Here is a 19942-nt window from a genome sequence, read left to right on the forward strand (position 1 = left end):
ATAACAATGCTTGATCTCTTTCAGGAATTGCTGCTGAAGCAGATATTAATGAATCAACCACAACCTTTGCAAATAACCTGCAGATGTAGATTGCTAACAATGATCATTACCCTTAGAATTTGGAAAAATAGATTGTACAGCAAGGTTAGGTAAAGATGCTTTTGCTGGTGGCTCTTATATAGAAAATCTTAGGGTAGTTTTTTTTTTCATTTCTTTTCCTGCTATCTTATGTAACAAAATGAAAGTTCATAGAAGACATTTGTGTCCCTTGTAAAGGCTCAGTAGTTGAATCTCATGCTCCATGGCTGATGGCTTTTCATCCTAATGCTCTAACTCCTACATGATGTCTTTGAGAAGGTAACCAACACATAGATGTTGTCTACTGATATCCATGCACTCAAAGTAATTAAAGAATGTTTAGTAAAATCTTCTCTACCCAGCACACAAATGGCAGATACCAATCATTTTACTGGAAGATCTTTGGATTGGAATCTGTTTTCTAGTCTCTGTGGAACTAGGTATATTTATAAAACAAACAAACATACAAACAAAAACAAACAAGCAAGCAAACAAAAATGTTTGGTATTTCCTAATAGAATGCTGTTGTTTTAAGAACCATGTTTTCCTTCAATAGAACTATGACAACTGAGGAGAGTATTGATCATCATAGTCATCTAAAATTCAAACATTCAGAAAAATATCATTTTAATAATATTTTATTCTATTGTCAATAGTTCAACTGTGTCTCTCATAGTAGATTTACCATAGAAAGTTATTATGTGATATGCATAAAGAGAACCCCAGTCATCTCTTCTCAAATATCATTTTCTATGTGTGGGTTCTTCTAAGTCTGACATCTTAACTGTACAAAAAAAAAGGCAGAATCCTAATGCAGAGTTTAAAAATATTCTCTTGTAGTTTTTAAAATATTATGTGTGGAGAGCCACAGATAGCAGCACCCCCTGCTGCTTCCCCGGCTCAATGTGCCCCCTTTTGCGCATGCGCAGTGAGTAAACCTTTGCGCATGCGCAGTGTGCCCCTTTTTTTGCGCATGTGCAGTGAGTAATCCTTATGCACATGTGCAGTGAGCAAGCCCCTTATGCGCATGCCTGAAGGCATGGTGTGAGGTGGCATGATTCAAACAAATCATAGTGTCAGGTGGTATGATCTGACAAGGCATGGCGTGAGGTAGTGTGATCTGAATGCACCAACCAGGAGTGACGACGTGGCAGTTTCTGATAGGACAGGCACACTATAAAGTCCTGTGGGAGCTTTTCCCGGGGTCACTCCAGGATCCTGAATAAAAACTGCTGCAAGAAGAGTTCCCGGTGTTGGTGTCTTTCCTGCTGGACGGGAGCGGCATTGGCAATTATGCATTGTCAGTTATTTATATTTCAGTGTGGGTATGCGTGTGTGTGTTTGTGTCTTGTTTTGTGCACCTGTGAGTTCAGGTAACCATGTAGGCCAGAAGACAACATCTTATGCTTTGGAATATTGTTACATGGGGTTTTTGATACCACCTTTTTCAGGGCTGAGTATTAAATGAGGTCTTATTAAAGAGCAGGGTATGACATTAACTGCTGAGACATCAATCCATCTTCTTTAGTAGTCTTTCTGTATACTGAGCCATCACTCTGTAAGTTCAAGTCTTCTATGTCGGTGGATAATATCAGGATTCCCTTGCCTTCCCCCCCCACAAGGAGGACCATTGTTTTACCTTCATGTGAAAGCCTGAGTTCATTCTCCCACAAACATCCTCGAAATTTTAATCACATTCAATAGGCATCAAAGTCATTCATCGAGATATTAAAAAGAACTTTGATTTTATTTTGAATGTTTTTTTTATTTCAAGAGTAAAAGAACATTTGCAATCTGTGTGATGCTCCAATAGTGATAAACTGTGATATATAAGTGGATGGGTGCTGTATTATATCAATGATGTAGACAATTGTAGTAGCCATGATATTTCTATAAAACACCATTAGAGAAGACAGTGAGAATCATTCTAAAAACAAAGAGATCTTGTACTATAGCCCAATATTTGTTGGTTATGCACCAACTTTATATTTGTTGGTTAGAATTAATTCACCAGTCAGAATACCTGGCCCAAGTCAAGATCCAGGCCATGAGAGAGAGCCAACCACCAACACTTTTAATGATACTCTGCTCTGTTGCAGACAGGAGCCTAGATGAATTGCTCTCTGAAAGACTTCACCCAGCAGTGACTCAAAATCGATTGCTGAGACTCACAGCCAAACATTCAGTTATACGTAAAGAGTCTTGTAGAACAGAGGAGTGAAAAAGAAAAGGGCCTTCAGGCAATAGGAGCTCCAATGGACGATCAACAGAGACAGCTAACCAGAGCCCAGAGGGGTTTCGTGACTGAAGCAAGAAGCAAGGACCATGTATGAACTGGACTTAGGGTTCTTACACAGATGTATATGATGGGCAACTCTGGTTTCATGTAGTTCCTCAAGTTAGAAGCCTGTGTGCTGTCCCTGACATGGACTCTGTTGCCAGACATTTGTTCACTTCCTCTTGGTAGGACTGCCTTTCTAGGCCATAGATGAGGACATGATCAGTACTGAGGCAATTTAGTAAGCTAGGGTGGATGGGAAGAGGATCTCCATTTATCTGAGGAATAGAGGAGAAGTGTTGGGAGAGAGGGAGGAAGGGTGGGACTGGAAGAAAAGAAGGGATCGGTTCTACACCCAGGATGTAATGTGAATAAATAAATCAATTTTAAAAAGTTTCATGATATATGATTTTAGGAATATTATTTCATCCTGATCTTTGGAAGAGAAATTGTGTGTGGTCTGAATACAATTGTGTAGCACTTGGGAACAAAGATGCACACCAGCATCCCTGCACTGGAAGACAAGATGGAAAAAATCTCCACAGCCACCATGACCTTGCCCTTGGTGCTATGGTAGACAGGGAGGAAAGTGATCCAAACAGTGCAAAACACCAGCATGCTGAATGTCAAGAACTTGGCTTCATTGAATGTGTCAGGCAGGTTCCTGGCCAAGAAAGCCAAAATAAAGCTTCCCAGGGCCAGGAAGCCTAGGTATCCTAGGGCACAGTAAAATGCTATAACTGAACCCTTGTGGCAGATAATAATAATGTGGTCATGCTCAGAGCGTGCATCAATATCAACAAATGGAGGAGAAGCTCCTAGCCAGATTGAACAGAGAATAATTTGGATGAGTGTACAGAGGGGAATGATGTAGTTAAGTGTTCCTGAAACCAGAATGTACTTTATCCTTCTTGCAGGAGCTGTGACTTTGAAAGCCAGAAGCACTGTGATTGTTTTGGCCAACACACTGGAAATAGCCACAGTGAATACAATTCCAAATGTAATTTGCTGCAGGATACAGGTGGCTGAGTTTGGATGGCCAATGAAGAGCAAGGAGCAGAGGAAACAGAACATGAGTGACAAGAGTAAGATATAGCTGAGAGAGCGGTTATTGGCCTTCACAATGGCTGTGTCATTGTGTTTCAAAAATACCCCAAGAACCAGAGCTGTGAAGGCAGAGAAGCACAAGGCCATTAAAACCAGAGCCATCCCCAAGGGGTCTTCATAGCTCAGAAAGATCACAGCTTTATGGATGCAGTAATTCTTCTCAATGTTGGCGTACTGGTCCTCTGAACACTTCACACATTGATCCATGTCTGATTGAAAAAAGGACAGGTTTGTTAGTACAGCTTCAGCAGTTTATTGATAAGATATTTCAATACTTCTGTTGGAGGATCTCTGAAATACTTGCATTTGCTTGCTTATAGCATAATTGAAGGACATTGCTGTACAGCAAATCTTATATTCATTAGTTCTTATATTTACAGAGAACAAAAGCAAACCATCATTTGTCTAACTGTGCTGATGAGAACATTTACATATTTTCATAAAACACAGATTTCTTTCATTATTCTGAATGCTGTCATGAAGTGACTTAGTCTGGTAAATTCATAGAATCTAAAATCACTAACCATAGTGTGGCTGAGAGTGTTTTAAAATCACCAATCCCATACATTCTTTGCCTCCTAAGTGCATTGGCTGTTCAATTAATGCTGTCTTTATGCGAGATCAAGACTGTCTTCTACTTGGACAAGACCTATGGTAGCCTTTCTTGTTCCAATAGCCCAGCCTGAACATATTGATATAAAGAAACAGTAAAAGAAATCATCAGGGTTGAGTTTTATGTTTCTGTTTGTGTGTGTGTGTGTGTGTGTGTGTGTATGTGTGAAAGTGTTTCTATTGGTGTGTGGGGGAAGTAGGAATGTGAGTGCGAGAAGTTAAATTAATATAAATGTAATATTAATGTTTGAAAATTATAAAAAATACTTTATATCTCCTTATTTATGTTATTATCTGGCAGTACAGAGAAAGAATTCCAGAATCTTGATCATGGGAAGCTTTAACCTTAACATTGAAGGTAGTTACCTCTGCAGACTGAGCAGTACAATGCCCTTCATTTTGACCCCTTCATCATGAGAAACATCCTGCACCTTCCTACTTTCCTAATTTCAATCTGTATGAGACCCAGACTCTAATTTATTATTTCATGAAATTCTTAGGGTTGTGTTATTTAAAATTTTCATGTAAGACCCATTAGATTTTGTAGATTATGTATCAACACTTATCCCTACTTTACTAGAAACAAATGGCATCAGACACTTGAAAATGGGCTTCTGGATATTCAATGAATTCTCTTTCATATTTATCAGTTTCTGATAATTATACAAGTAATTTTTTTTACCTCTACACTAATTTCCCTAAAGATACAGATTTGTTTTCCATGCCCTCATTACCCTGTGCATTGGTCATTTGCCTTATCTGTTCTACCTGGGGCTATGTACATACATGGTGCACATAGACATATGTAGTGACACATAAATATATTCAAAAAGAGTAAGTGCATATTTGAAATATTAGTGACTACAATCTTCCCTACATGTAGTTTTAGAGATGAATGAGTAGGAAAGATCTTTGTAGACTATCTCACTGCAGCTTGATTACAAATATTGTTTTCATTTGTAAACATTTGTAAATGAAAATTCATTAAATTTTCAATGAATCAAAATGTAGCTTTAGGCATAAGAGTTTTTCGTTATTATGTTGTTAATGTTTGTATCCCTATATAGACTGATGGAGGAAATGGTATATTTTATCTTTGCAGTTGCATTTTATACTCCTTCAGCATCCCTTTGTTGGTGGATCGGACTACCAATGTGAAGGCTTTATGAGAGCACCAAACACTCACTTGTTCCATTAGAAATTTCATTTTCTGGGCAAGGCATACAAATAAAACAGCAAGCTGACATTCCCTCCTGCCTGAATTGTCTGAATCCAGGACGACAATCAGCACTGCATACAGAGGGCAGCATCTGAGAAAATAATATACATGCTAATACCAGAAGTTTTATCTGCTTCTGCCATACCTATATTATTTTAGCATGTTAAGATATCAATAAGATTATTTTATACACAGAAACTGAAGTACCACATGTCACTTAGCACTTTGTATAATGCCAAACATATGAATCTATTAAAGCAAATGAATGAAAAGTGAGAATATTATCAAATCTTGGAAATTCTAGAAAAGTAACTTTTAGCTTCCTTTCTGTGAGCAGTACATAAATTGTAACCTGGTTTTCTAATTAACTTTCATTGAGCTCATACAAAGTACAGTAAAAACACAGAAGTTAGTAGGGGAACCTTAATTAAGGAAATTTCTCTAACAGACTAGCCTGTCTTTATATCTGTGAGGTATTTCATTAATTGGTATGCGTTGTAGGCATACTTATTTACTATGGAGAGTACTATTCCTAGGCACATATGCATGAGAAATGAAACAGAGCAAGACAGTAAGCAATGTTCCATCAAGTTTCTATGCTTTTGTTTCCAAATTTCTTCCTTTTCAGTCCTTGGCTGTAATCAGTGGGCCAAATCAACCATTTTTCCTCAGTTTTTTATGGTCAATGTTTACTCACAGCAATGGCTTATCAAGTCATGAGTAAAGAATATCTAAAACAGATGAACTATCTTCTCAAACTGCAGATAACAAACATCTCCAATAAATCTCGACAAACTCAGTTTAAAGAAAAAATATCTGAAAACACAGATCCTGGTATAGAGGTAGTGACAAAGTGCTGAGTTACTGTGTAGGAAGCTAGAACTTGAATTGTTTCCTGAAATAAGAAGACTTTACAAAGCCTGTGAATACTGGGAGAGCCTGAGTAAAACTTAGTTTATGTAAAGTCAATTGAATGATTTCTTAAGTTAAAAGAAAAAATTTCTATTACACTGAAGATGATGATGGGGCTATATAGGCTTCATCAGAAATTTGCCGATTATTGCATGCTCACTTCAAATCTTTAATTCAATATTAAGGTCTATGTAAAAGCAACACTGTTGCTGGGTATGGTGGTGCATGCCTTTATTCCCAGCACTAGGGAGGCAGAGGCAGAGGGATCACTGTAAGTTGCAGTTCACCCTGTTGTACAAGGCGAGTCCAGGACAGCCAAGGCTAACACATAGAAAGACCTTGTCTCCAAAACCAAATAAAAACAAAAACAAAGCAAAAAAGAAAACAAAAACAAGTAAACCAACAACAACATAAAACCACACACACACTGTCATGCAAAGTCTAATCTTATATTCTTCCCATATATAGTTAACTAGAACTCTTCTTGTGGTTGAGTAAAAAGGGTCTCACTGTGTAGAATTTGGGACCTCAACTTCTTATGACTATTTTGAAGAAGAGTGGAGACAGTACATAATGTTGCCCAATTTCTGTTCAGTATTTTAAGGCATGGTCTCTATGTTACACTGCCCGCCTTGAATTAGTTATATGGGCCAGACTGGCCACATAAGGACAGAGAATTTCCTGCCTCTGTCTACAAAGGGCTTGGATTAAAGACATGCACTACACACACCTGGCTTCTTTCTGATTTTAATTGATGCTTTAAATTTTTCTCTCCAACTAGTACAGTGCTGTCAATCTGTTTGCCTAGGAGATCCTATTCTGCCAAGATATATTCTTTCTGTCCCATCAGTTTTTGTTTTTAAACACTGAATGGATAACGGGCTTCTTTAAAAGTCTTTTATACTTTTTTAATAATCATATTATTGTACCCTAGATTGTATTTATGTATGATGTAGGAGGGCAGAAATAGGTTCTTTATATGACATTTCACTACATTACAAGAAAGCATAAATGCAAATCAGTATGTTACGTCAAACTTACCTGTCTGCTTTCTGAGGTCCACTCTAGAATGTCTTCAGTTAAATGGAATTGTTGTCTATGTGGAAAACAGGGGTTAAATCTTCCAATCTTCACCTTAAGTCCAACACCGTGTGGGGAATTCCTAATGTGAAAGATGTCACACTCTTTCTGGTTCATATTCACTTTGTCACCAAAAGGATTAGTGAAGTGCTTCTTTCTCTGAAAGGAGTTCATCTGAAAGACAGGAAGAATTCTATAGTCAATATGCCCTTCCTTGATGTGAGAAAACCTATTCTGATTTCATCTGAAAGGCAATTTTTCAAAGGTGTCTAGAGGGAAATCTCAATGAAAGCAAAATGTAATTTGACTTATCATAATGTTTGCTAAACTATAGTTATCTGGATGGAACCTAACAAAGAAAAGCATAGACATACATGTAGACATCAAACATAGATGTATAATGCACAAACATGGGCATACAGAGATGCACACATAATATATCAACACGTTTACTTACACACACATCAACATACATGACCAGAAAGTAATATGAGCATACAGACACAGTCAGACACACAAGTGAAGAAATGCAGAAAACACATACATAGGCACACACATGCATGCACAGATATATAAACACAAAAAGACACAATGAAATACAAACATCCATACAGAGACATATTGACACAAAGACCGATTCATGAACACAGCATCCAAATAAAGACAGACAGTCAACACACACACACACACACACACACACACACACACACACACATATGCATACCCACAGCAACCTAGACATACAGATGTGCAATCCCATACACAGAAACACACAAAACATACAGTCAGGAAAACATAGAAACTTTCACTGTCATATTCCCCCAGAAAATCCACAAAGACAAAAACAAACAGACACTGACATTCAGACAAATTTATGCTATATTGTACAGACAGACAGTGTCAGTTGGACAGAACACACACACACACACACACACACACACACACACACACACAGACACGTAAAGTGAGAAACATAAATTCAAATATATGAACAGACGTGTATGTAGTAAACAGAGTCACAGCATTATTACACTCAGCCTGTGAGAAAAGTCCTGAGAGACAAAAGTTGTGAGATAATAAGTTGATAAAACTTGAGAAATATATCCTAGCACTTATTACCACAAATTTTACAGTTAATGCACAAACACTCATCTTCTCATGTATAAGATTAATGAGGAAGGTCCAATCGTGTCTCCAACATTAGAACATTTATTAGTATATTAAGGTACTGTGTGAAAAAATCACTGATTTTCACTAATAAAAAGTGTCCTCCACTTTAGTGCCTTTATATTGGATATATATATGTTTGTCAGCATAAAACACGTTTAGAAATAAAAAATTTCAGGCAAATGTTTCCTAGTCCACTTCAACTCACTTTGGGAATCTGAGAGATTCCTGAAAACTATGATATTAATGACACAATTATCATCCAAGAAGAAACAGTACCTTCAAGCAGCTATTACCATCTTCTTTCCCATTGTCAATTGGCTGATTTTTTACCTTTTGAAGAAGCATCTCATGAAGGGAATGGGCCACAGCATACACAGCATTGTATATGTCATAATTGCTATCACTAAATGCCATGTCAAAAGTCTGTGTCATTAGCAAGTCTGATGAGGCATTAGATAAGCAGTTCTTCATAGTCTTACAGATAGATGCTGAGGCTTCACAGTTAAAGTACATCCACTCTTGGCTTGCCAGATATTTATCTGAGTATTTGAGAGGGTTCAATGTCTGCACAAAATCTTTAAAACCAGAAATCTTACCACGGTCATGTGCAAAAGCAAGGATCCCATGGAATGAGTCAAGTGTGGAGTCTCCTTTTCCTGTAGTAATATCCCACTGTGAGGTGGTGATCCATATTCTCTGTATCCCTTCAGATACCCAACTTCTAAAGCTCCAAGCTAGAGTACTGTCTGAGTTGCCATAAATGATAATAATATTTGTTGATGATGTAATGATTTGGTTGTAATATACTTCAGCCATTGACATATATAACTGCATATTGACAGGGATTATATTCACAAAGGCAAAGCACATTTTATTTTTTTCCATCTCTTTTCTCAAATATGAGAGAAATTGGTTGGCTGGATCATTGTCTGAGATGGCTAGACCGATCCAGTTCCAGCTGTAGTAAAGTAAGAAGGAGACCATGGCCAAGGCTAGAGATGTATCCTCATGGGCCATCTGATGCAGATAAGGAAATTGTACATGGTCATTTAGGAGAGGATGAAAAGTGCCATAAGTAAGCTGAAGCATCTAGGACACAGGGATCAGCATGAGGTATGATGCACTTCTAAAATCTGTAAACATATTCTTATTTGTAACAGTGCAATAAATCCCCCTTTTCTCTTACTTTTCCCCTTATCCCTATTTCATACAAATAAAATGTAGAATCCCTATCGAGTCTTTGAATAAAACCTTTGAGCTACATAGATTGACATAAGGTCAGAAGGGCCAGTCTCTTCTTTGCACCCTTCTTTACACCTTGTTAATGCCACCAATAGATATACAATTTCATTAATTTTCACTGCACAAAATCTCACCTGACTATATTTGAAGACATAAAAGAATGTATGAAATATCACAGATGTTTCCCAGTTTGGTCCTGTAAGCATTGTGAAACATACGACCTCGTGGCCACAGAAATAATTAGGAAAAATAATATGACCTTGTTCAGAAAGATGGATGATATCATATAATTCTGACACATGTAGACAAAGTGGATGATTAAACATTAAAGATGTATTTGGTAGAAGATCAGGGTTTCTGTTGATTTCATCCATTGAAAAAGCCAAGGCAAGAGCAAACATTTTGTTTTCATCTTTTGTTCTATTAAAATAGTACAATATCTATTATAGACAAAGTTCTACACAGGACCATTTTCAGTCAATACAATGGCTATGCTGTGATGCATGTACTTGTGCCCCACTCCTAAAGTTTGAAACAAATATCCAATGTAATGAGGTTGTGATGACATAAAAATCTGGAATGTTGGAAATCTATACATGTTCATGTGAAGTCATCTCACCAAAATAAGCATTTTCTATATAAGGAAATTTACACCTTTGGTTGTTTAGTGTTTGCTCAGAAGGTAAAGGTAAGGCCACATGCTTTGATCAAACTTCAAACCTGATCATGTTTTCATATTTTAATTATTGAGAAACACAAAAATTACAAATGATGTGTGAGTTGGTGAATTTCTAGTATTTCCTTATGAAATCAACTGAAATGGCTCAGGTGCTGAAAGAATGACTGATGAATGAATAGGCAAGAGTGTTTCTGCATCAGAATTTGGCTCCTGTGCTGAAAATTCATTATAAGTAGTTGATGTATATTTAAAATATTTTCACACATCCATCTTCATAGAGTGTCTTGTTCTTTGTAGTTTGTTTTTTCAGGCCAAACACCTTTAAACACACACACATATATGTATCTGGTTCTCTCTTCACTGTTTTTATTATGTTTTTTTTTAACATATGCACTTCTATTATTACACATTGATAAAATTAACTATATAAAGCAAGAAGAACCACAAGACAAATGATTTATAAAAATGTTACATTCTTAATGATTTGGTTATTCATATTTGGCAAATGTGATGTAAACATCTTTTTTATTAATTTATTCTTGTTACATCTCAATGGTTATCTCATCCTTTATATCCTCCCATTCTTTGTTCCCTCCCATTTTCCCCTTATTCCCCTCCCCTGTGACTGTGCCTGAGGGGGATTACCTCCCCCTGTATATGCTCATAGGGTATCAAGTCTCTTCTTGGTAACCTGCTATCCTTCCTTTCAGTGCCACCAGGTCTCCCTCTCCAAGGGACGTGGTCAAATGTGATTGTTATCTTGTTGGGTCCAAGTTTCTGAATGAAGGTCAATATCTATCATATATCATCTCTATTAACTTGAAAAATCTATCTTGGTCTAAAAACACCTTAACCCTAAACAATTAAGCTTAATTGTAAGACTAAACTATCTGGTCTTCAACCCTATCAGAGACTTGAGAAGGAATATAACTTAATTATCTGAGTAAACTGGTAATGCAGGTTAGCAGCTTCCAAAATGAAAAAATGACAGTTTGTTGCCTGAACAATCCCCCAAAATTCTTAATAACGTTGGAGCATCATCTTCAACCTTCTGTCCCAATATATCTGACAGACATAAATGTGAGGCAGAAACTATTGAGGACTTGCTTATAATTTCTTGGCAGAGTTCAGCCATCGACTCTCCCTGCATCTAATTTGCCTATTTTTGGCAGAATTCTTTCTGTGGAAGAAAGGAGGACATTTTGACCAGTGACGGGTTTGTCACATTTGAAGTCTACTCCATAAGGAGGTTCCTTGATGCTCATCATCTTTGATGCAGGCAGGGTGTTGCTGGGAGTTAACTTCTCTTATCAAAGAATCTTTAGAATAATAAAACCATCTTTTAAATGCCATATTCTGTAGGTCTCTGATGTTTTTAAAGATCTTATTTAACTATTTTACCTTATATATCTATAGGATCATATCTATCTATGAGACCTAGAAGATATATTCTTTTGATAGAATTAGAGTAGTATTTGACATGATCATGATTTGCATCAATATACAAAATTCAATACCACTGAATTAAAAAATAACTTATTTGTGAGTACCTATTAAGGCCTTGATATGAAGAGTAGATTAAATAATCTTTTTGTTTTATCGTCTCTCTATATTTCTATATCCCTCTTTCATTCTTTTCACCTCATATCTCCTTATCTAAAAAAAAAGATAAACAAAGAGAGAGATGTCCCTGAGTCTAATCTTATTTCTAATGAAAATAATCATCTGTAGACCAAGAGAATGAATAGAAATCTATCAAACCAGATTCTGGTTATTACAAACAAGGGTGCTATAAAAATAGTTGAGTAAATGTCCTAGTTGTCTGTTGGAGCATCTTAGGGTATATACCCAAGAGTGGTATGCCTGGATCTTGAGGTAAATTTATTCCCAATTTCCTGAAATAGAACCATAATGGTTGTACACGTTTGCACTCCCACCAGCAATGGAGAAGCGTTCCTCTTTTTCAGTATCCTCACCAGCAGGTGCTATCACTTGAATTTTTTACCTTAGTCATTCAGATAGGCGTAAGATGGAATCTCAGTCTTTTTATTTGCATTTCCCGGATGACTTGGGATGTTGAACATTTCTTTAAGTGTTTCTCAGCCATCCAATATTCTCTTGTTGAGATCTCCCTATTTAGCTCTCTACCACATTTTAAAATTGGAATATTATGCTCAGCGCTGTTTAATTTCTTGAGTTCTTTATATACTTTGGATATTAGACCATTGCCAGATGTAGGATTGGTGAAGATCTTTTCCAAGTCTGGAGGCTGTAGCTTTTGTTCTGTTGACTGTTTCCTTTGCCTTACAGAAGAGTTTTAGTTTCATGAGGTTCCATTTATTAATATTTGACTTAGAGCCTGGATTGTTGGTGTTCTGTTCAGGAAGTTGTCTTCTGTGTCAATGAGGTTGAGGATCTTCCCTACTTTTTCTTCTAACATATTTAAGGTGTCCAGTTTTAAACTGAGGTCTTTAATCAATTTGGACTGTGGTTTTGTTCCTTTTTCTTTGCAGTTTATTTTTTCAGGAAGAACAACTTTTTAATGATTTATTTTTAAATAAATTGACACACCAAAGATGCATTTTAAAAAGATGTGTTTCACTTTGGAAGCCAATCTGTCCCTTTCTCAGAAAGCTGGAAAAACTCTTTCTCAATACATAGCAGTACCCTCCCTGGCATAAACCCAAGAACACTTGCTTAACTGTGTTCACAGCAATTTTATTCTTGACAGCCAGAATCCTGAAATAATCTAGATGTTCCTCAATCAAAGAATGGATAATAAAACTGTGATACACTTACACAATGAAGTTCTACTGAGATACTAAAACCAAAAATATCAAGACATTTCCAAGTAAGAAGGTGTAACTAAAACAGAATATCCTAAGTTTGGTGACCTCACCAAGATAGACACACTTGGTATGTTATTACTTAGCTATATAGTACAGGATAAACATACTAACATTCATCGACAAAAGTAAATAAGTAAGAAGGAGGACCCAAGAGAGGATGTTTAATTCTCACTCAGAAGTGGAAATAGAATAGACAGCAAAAGTGAAAGATAGGGATCAAGGTAAGAGAGGGAGTGCAGAGAGAAATGAGTATATATATGAGACTTAGGGAGAGCCTGTGCTGGAGGACAGAGGGCCTGAATAAAAAAGAGAAAACATTGGTGGAGACATCTCTCTATCAAGATGGAGAACTAATACAGCATGAGTTCTGGGATAACATAGAGCATGACTGTAGCTGAGAGTCATAGTATCAGGGTCATTGGATTTAGAGGATGCCCTCTAACTAGACAGAATTCCCAGTAGAGGGAAGAGAACACCACTATAACCACAACAACTTTGACCACATTTTACTCTGCCTACAAGATATGCAGTAATAAATATGGAGCAGAGACTGAGGGAATGTCCATCCAATGCCTGGCTTAAACTGAGACCCACCATACAGGAGAGAGCCGACTTCTGACACAATTACTTATAGCCTGCTATGCTTGCAGACAAGAGCCTGGCTTAGCTGTTCCAGCTGATGAGCTCCAGGCTTCAGTGAATCAAAACAGATGCTGAGAATCTCAGCCAAATATTGAACAAAGTGTTGTGAGTCTTGTGGAAAAGCAAGGAGAAGGACAAAGGATGAAAGAACCAAGAAGTGACATGAGCTCCAGAACAAATCCAACAGAGTCAACCAACTCATGAGGTCACAGAGTGTCTTGTGGAGAGTGAATCACCAACTGAGTACCATGAATAGACTGGATTTGGTCCCCTACACACATGTATCCAATGGGCAGCTCAGGCTTCTTGTAGGTCCCCTAGTATGGGTAGCCAGGGCTGCCACTGGCATGGACCCTATTGCTTGTTTTTAAATCTTTGCCGTGTTGGGGCTTCATTTTCAGGCTACAGGGGAAGAGAACATGTTCTGTCCCAATGCGATTGATGAGTTTGGATGAGTTGGTAGTTTGGCTGCCCTTCTCTGAAGAAGATAGGATGGTATGGATTGATATGATTGGGCCAGGAGTAGAAGAGGGAGGAGGCAATAGTTCAGAGGTAAAATATTTAAAGAAATAGATTAATTAAAAAGATGTACTTCTTTATGCATCTCTGTGAATGGACTTAAGCAATGCTCATTTATGCTTGTAAATGTACGTAATCCCACAATTTTGAATGAGGTTTTGCTCTAGACTACTTCATCTTTAAATACACAGGAATATATCTTCTCCAGACATGCACCCAGTGATTAAGCGTATGCACATTCATCCCAGGATCATTCACTTATTTTATTCCTAAGAAAAGCTTTGTGATTCACATTTGACAATTAGTGGAATATATTTTCTCTTCTACAAAACTTATTTTACCACATTTCCAGTTACACTAACAGAACACTTGCATCCTACTGAGAACTAGAAACATCTGGAAATTGGAGGGGATTTCTTTGTGCCAATATTCCAGTTTGTAAAATAGAATATAAAGAGTAAAACATATGAGAGATCTTTATGGTATACTTTGAATAAAAAAGACAAAAATTAATTTGGCCTATAATACTTTTTCTCTTTAAAAGGAATAATAATCTCTCCTGTCTCTGTCTAGTAATTTCATATCATCTGAACAAGAAACATCAGACATACTCCTTCATTTTGAAGAATTCACTCAGATTTAAATATAATTAGTTTTCCACTTGGAAATTGTACCTTTGTGTTATCTTTGTCTGTAAAATAGCCCCTTTTAGAATTCCCTTTATTACCACAAAGAAAATTACTATTGAAAATTCAGTGCCAAAAAATAGGAATTTGAGATTACAGTTTGTGTGACTTAAACACTAACTCATACATACTAAACAAAACAAACACCGGCTACTTGATATATCAAAGTTTCCTTGTAATGTAAAGTTCTGTGCTTGAAAACAAATAGCAGAAATCCATAAAGCCAAAACGTGTACAGTATCCACATGGTAAAATATGCAATTATACTTAGTAATCTTAATGAAAGAGAAACGTAAGTGGTAAGTGTGATAAAAGCATCAGAAAATAAACAACTTAGACATAAAAAGAAGACACATAATTCTTAAGGAAATGCAGTGATGTGCTACTAGGAAAATCCTCTAATCATATTCTCAAGTACTCTCAGGTACATCTGCTACAAATTTAACTCAGTCAAGTGAGAAGGAAAGTAAGTTGTCACCACTGTTAGTGATAGCCTCCCTTTTCAAACATTAAATTTACAGTCTGAGCTACTTTAAAGGACTACTTTAAAGTTCATATTGGAACAAAATCCTACTTATATTCTTGATGGAGGTTAAGAATTCATAGACTGACCAGATCCAGATAATTTCAGAGAGTAACTGATCATCTTTGTGAAAGCTTTCTGTACCTAGGTGTAGTGCAAACATTAGGGACCTTAGCACATGTACTGGTAGCTACACACTGACATAATAGTCATCAGCATATACTCTATGGCTATTTAATTGTGTCTTCTCAGGATGAAATGTACTGAAACGATATGGGGTATCTTTTGATAATAAAGCACTGGCTCTTATACACTGAAAAATGTCAACAGGATGGCTATTTCATATGGATCACAATAGAGGTACCTGTGCTCAGTCAACTTCTAGCCTTGAAATCGGGAGGTTAACTGTAAAAGCATAAAATAGCAATTTAAAATCATAAAATAACATTGAACTCAGAAATGAATTTTGGGTTGTTTCTTGGTGTGCACATTGGAAGAACAGGACAGAGCACTCAAAGCATTGTTCTGTTTCTCATCTTCAGACCACTCCTGAAATACTTGTGATGAAATTTACAAGAAAAACACAAAAGCACTTACAGCTTATTCAGGAGTATGTTTAAATCGTCTTTCTTCATAGGACTTTTCACTGCCTCAAGGGAGAACACACAAGCTGTCATTAAGTTTCCATCCTTTTTTTCATTCTGTTTCATTCTCCAAAAGCATTTGGAAGGAAAGAAACTGGTCATGAGAAGTGGAATGTTCAGAAGCAAGTAGAACAAAATCAACGTGAACATCATTGTCCTACTGTAGGCCTGGGTATTGTGGATTGCAAAGTGTCATACATATCAACCTATCATATGGTCACCCATGGGTTCCTTTCTTCTTTTATATTTCTGGACAATGGAAATTCTACTTGCACATTCTTGATTACTTTTCTCTCCAAGGCCCTTGTTCATTCTGGGAGGAATCTTCCCTGGGGCTTGTCATCTGTGGTCCATAGTCCATGTGATAAATATGAGTTGATAAATATATATAGCAATAGTTTTTCTCTGGTTCCATGACATCATTCATGTTTGTGGCCAGTCAAATCCCTAGGCAGAGCAACCTTTATAAAAAAATTTGGTTTCTAAACTATCTTACAGATTTGTTTATGTGAATACCATTAGAAATTATGTAACTAGGTTTTTTCTTAGATGATTCACAGTGAAACATAAATTATTTATTCAGGAGGGATATACAAAAGGCCTCATGTCTACATGGTGAGCATTGTATTGCCAATCTATGTGTTGGAGAGGCAGCCTCTTGTGTGAGGCATCTGAGACCCATAGAGCATTTAAACTGTGGAATATGTGATACCAGTTTCAAGTACAGATTATCTAATGCAAAACTGTGTATACATTGTCTGGAGAATCAACAATCAGGTGAAATCCATTAATTTTATTTGACTTCTTCTGTATCCAAAATCATGCACCTACTCACAAAATCTCAGACAGTTTACATATTAAATGTTGATTTTTAAGGTTAAACAAGATCTAGAGAGAACTCCAGACCTTTTGTGTAATTTCAAATATCAAAACATGTATCACTCCATTAACACCCACATTTTTAATGAGAAGCTAAGTTAAATATTTGAGTTCTTACACATGATCTACATCCTAGATTGTCAGTTCTCACATATCAATAACTTGTGGTGACCCATTTCTTGTACTTCATCTTTGATTTTCAACATTGAGTTTTGTTTTTTACATTCAGGTAATGTGTGTAAAGAATTATTATTCTGAGTATCTTAGAAGTGAGTAAGAACTGGGAAACAAATATGGGTTTAATGTATACAGTTTTCCTATTCCATTTTCCTAGTAATCTATTCTTTATTGGAGTTTAGAGTCTGTATTGCCAGTGTGATAATGATATTTTCTTCCCACTGGCTTTACACAATACTCCATCCTTAACTTCTCTATATCTTTGCAATTCTCAAATAATACTTGTCCTACTTTATTTGTGTAAAAATGCATATGTCACATAGGCACACCAGCAGACACTTAATACACACACAGACACAACACATACACTAATGAAACTAGAGTCTATGAAAATGCTGAATTTCCCAAGTTTTACTGTATACCTTGACATGATGCCTTCCTATTTCTTCCCCAATTCCTGATAATGATATCATTATTTTTTCCAGGTTAGTAACAACTCCTTTATTTATATATAGACCACCATGTGCTTTTTATCTGAATTCAAATAGGTCTATAAAAGTATGGACCTAGTAGTTATATTTGTTTAGTTTCATCTTTGATTTTGGGTTTTAACCAAAAATAAATTTAATCAAATTAAATAGAAGCTAATTTTAAAGTATCTATATAATAGTTATATTATTTAATTAAAAATAAGTTTGTAAATATGTAAGATGTAAGAGGTAATACATTTAATGAAACTTTCAAAATTCTAATAATGTTTCTTGAATAGAAAATTGACTATGTTATATGAAGGTAAAAAATCACACAATTTTGGATGATATGATTTTTTATTTGCCCATCTGTTAATGCCATTAAATTTGATATCATATCTTGTATATTATGAAATAAACAATACAGACAAGTGTCTGTGTTATGCTTACTCATGTACATACATCATATTTCATATGAGGTTTGGTGGAGCAAAAGTTATGCATACATTTGCCAGATAAAGAAGCTGTAACCTGCAGTCCACACTGGAGCTCTCAGTTTCAACTCACACTAGAAACATTAGGCAGAACTTTCAAAATTCCCCTAGTCTCATTAAATTATCTGTTTATTATTTATCTACCCATTCTCATTGTGATGACAAACACTCCTACTGAGTAGCGTTTCATGAGATGTGAGGTATGGATGGCTTTATGACCCTGAATCTCAGACTTAGTTGGCAAATAAGAGTCAGTGTGTTTTAGGTGGGCTTGTTTTAATGGTTCCTAAGCATTGGCAAACTATGCTTGTGATAGTAAAAAACTGGGAGAGGATCTTTTCTCTCCTTGATTCTTTTTATTTTAGGTAAGAGCAGTGACTTGGGTACATCATTTAGGTAGTAAATAGCACCTGTGGCCCTATGACATCCCATGTGGGAAGGAAATACTCCTAAACAAGATTTGTATTTGTCAAGTTTTATGCCAGGCAATTTTAAGAGGGTTCATATCTCTTTAATACCAGGGTCTGTTCTATGTGATGAATTGTTCCCCATGAAATATAAATACAGTAAATGTTTCTGGTGATTACAATGTTGTAGAGGCAATTTTGCCAGGAGGGATTGGCACGCCCTACCAACATAAGTCTTTCAGCAGTTTTAAGAAGCTGGCAGTTATATTAATGATGACTATGTGGATTCTGAATTACCAGTTTTTTGAGAGGCTAAAAAATCATTGCCTATGCCCAGGTTGGGCTCATGGAGTGTAGAAACACTGCAAGGAAACCTTAGGCCAATATCAGGTAGTATAGCAACAGTCTTCAGTTGTTACACAAACCATATACAGCCTCTCAATAATGTGAAGATTAAAAAGAAAGTAGGAAAATATTTAAAACAGTTAGACAAGGTCTTCAAAGACTTCAGAGGCATACACAATATGTCATTTAAAATGTTTTAATTATTTTAAAGACTCACTGACAATGAGAGAGGTTAACTCCTGGCAACACCCAGCCTAACTCAAAGAGGATGATGAGCATGAAAGTACCTCTTTATTGAGATGGCTTCAAATTTGGCAAGCAGGCCACTGGGAAAATGTCCTCTTTTCTACCACAGACAGAATTCTGCCTAAAAAGGGCAAACTTGGATGCAGGATGAGTCTAGAGCCAAACTCTGCCAAGACAGGATACACAAGTCCTCCATAGTTCCTGCCTCACAAATATGTCTGTCAGATATATCGGGCCAGAAGGTTGAAGATGATGCTCCAATGTTATAGAGGGTTTTGGGTGACCATTCTGTTAGCAAATTGTCTCTGCTATCATCTTCTCATTTGGAAAGCTACTTGCCTGAACATCTCATATACACAGATAATCAATTTTATTCCTTCTCAAGCTTCATATGGAGTTGAAGACCAGGGAGCTTAGTTTTACAATGCAGCTTAGTTGTTTATGGGTTAAGATGTTTTTAGGTCTAGATAGATGTTTTAAGTTGATAGTGATGAGATATGATAGATATTGGTTATATTAGGAAATTTAGATGCACCAACATAGGAAATATGTTTTCTTCAAGGCTGTCAAATACAAATAGTCAAAAAACTAAGAATGTAACATTTATGTAATTGCTGATTGTGTCAAGGTTATTCTTGCTATAAGTAGTTCATTTTATATACATGTAATAATATAAATGTATAT

General features: G+C 36.3%; 2 protein-coding genes across 2 annotated transcripts; both read right to left on the minus strand.

Annotated features, from left to right (window-relative positions):
• Positions 1-2776: 2776 nt before the first annotated feature.
• On the minus strand, positions 2777-8438 carry LOC311579602 (vomeronasal type-2 receptor 116-like; the record flags this gene model as incomplete). The annotated part of the gene is made up of 4 exons (XM_084750308.1): positions 2777-3672; positions 5262-5385; positions 7248-7460; positions 8406-8438. 4 exons carry the CDS (start codon positions 8436-8438, stop codon positions 2777-2779), a joined length of 1266 nt encoding a protein of 421 aa, XP_084606434.1.
• Positions 8439-8711: 273 nt separating this feature from the next.
• Positions 8712-9545, minus strand: LOC311579604 (vomeronasal type-2 receptor 116-like; the record flags this gene model as incomplete). Its single annotated transcript, XM_084750310.1, has 1 exon — positions 8712-9545. The coding sequence occupies one exon, from the start codon at positions 9543-9545 to the stop codon at positions 8712-8714; it is 834 nt and encodes a 277-aa protein (XP_084606436.1).
• Between the last annotated feature and the right edge of the window lie 10397 nt (positions 9546-19942).

Source organism: Acomys minous (genome assembly GCF_964271855.1).
Source record: "Acomys minous genome assembly, chromosome: 12".
Taxonomy (NCBI): domain Eukaryota; kingdom Metazoa; phylum Chordata; class Mammalia; order Rodentia; family Muridae; genus Acomys; species Acomys minous.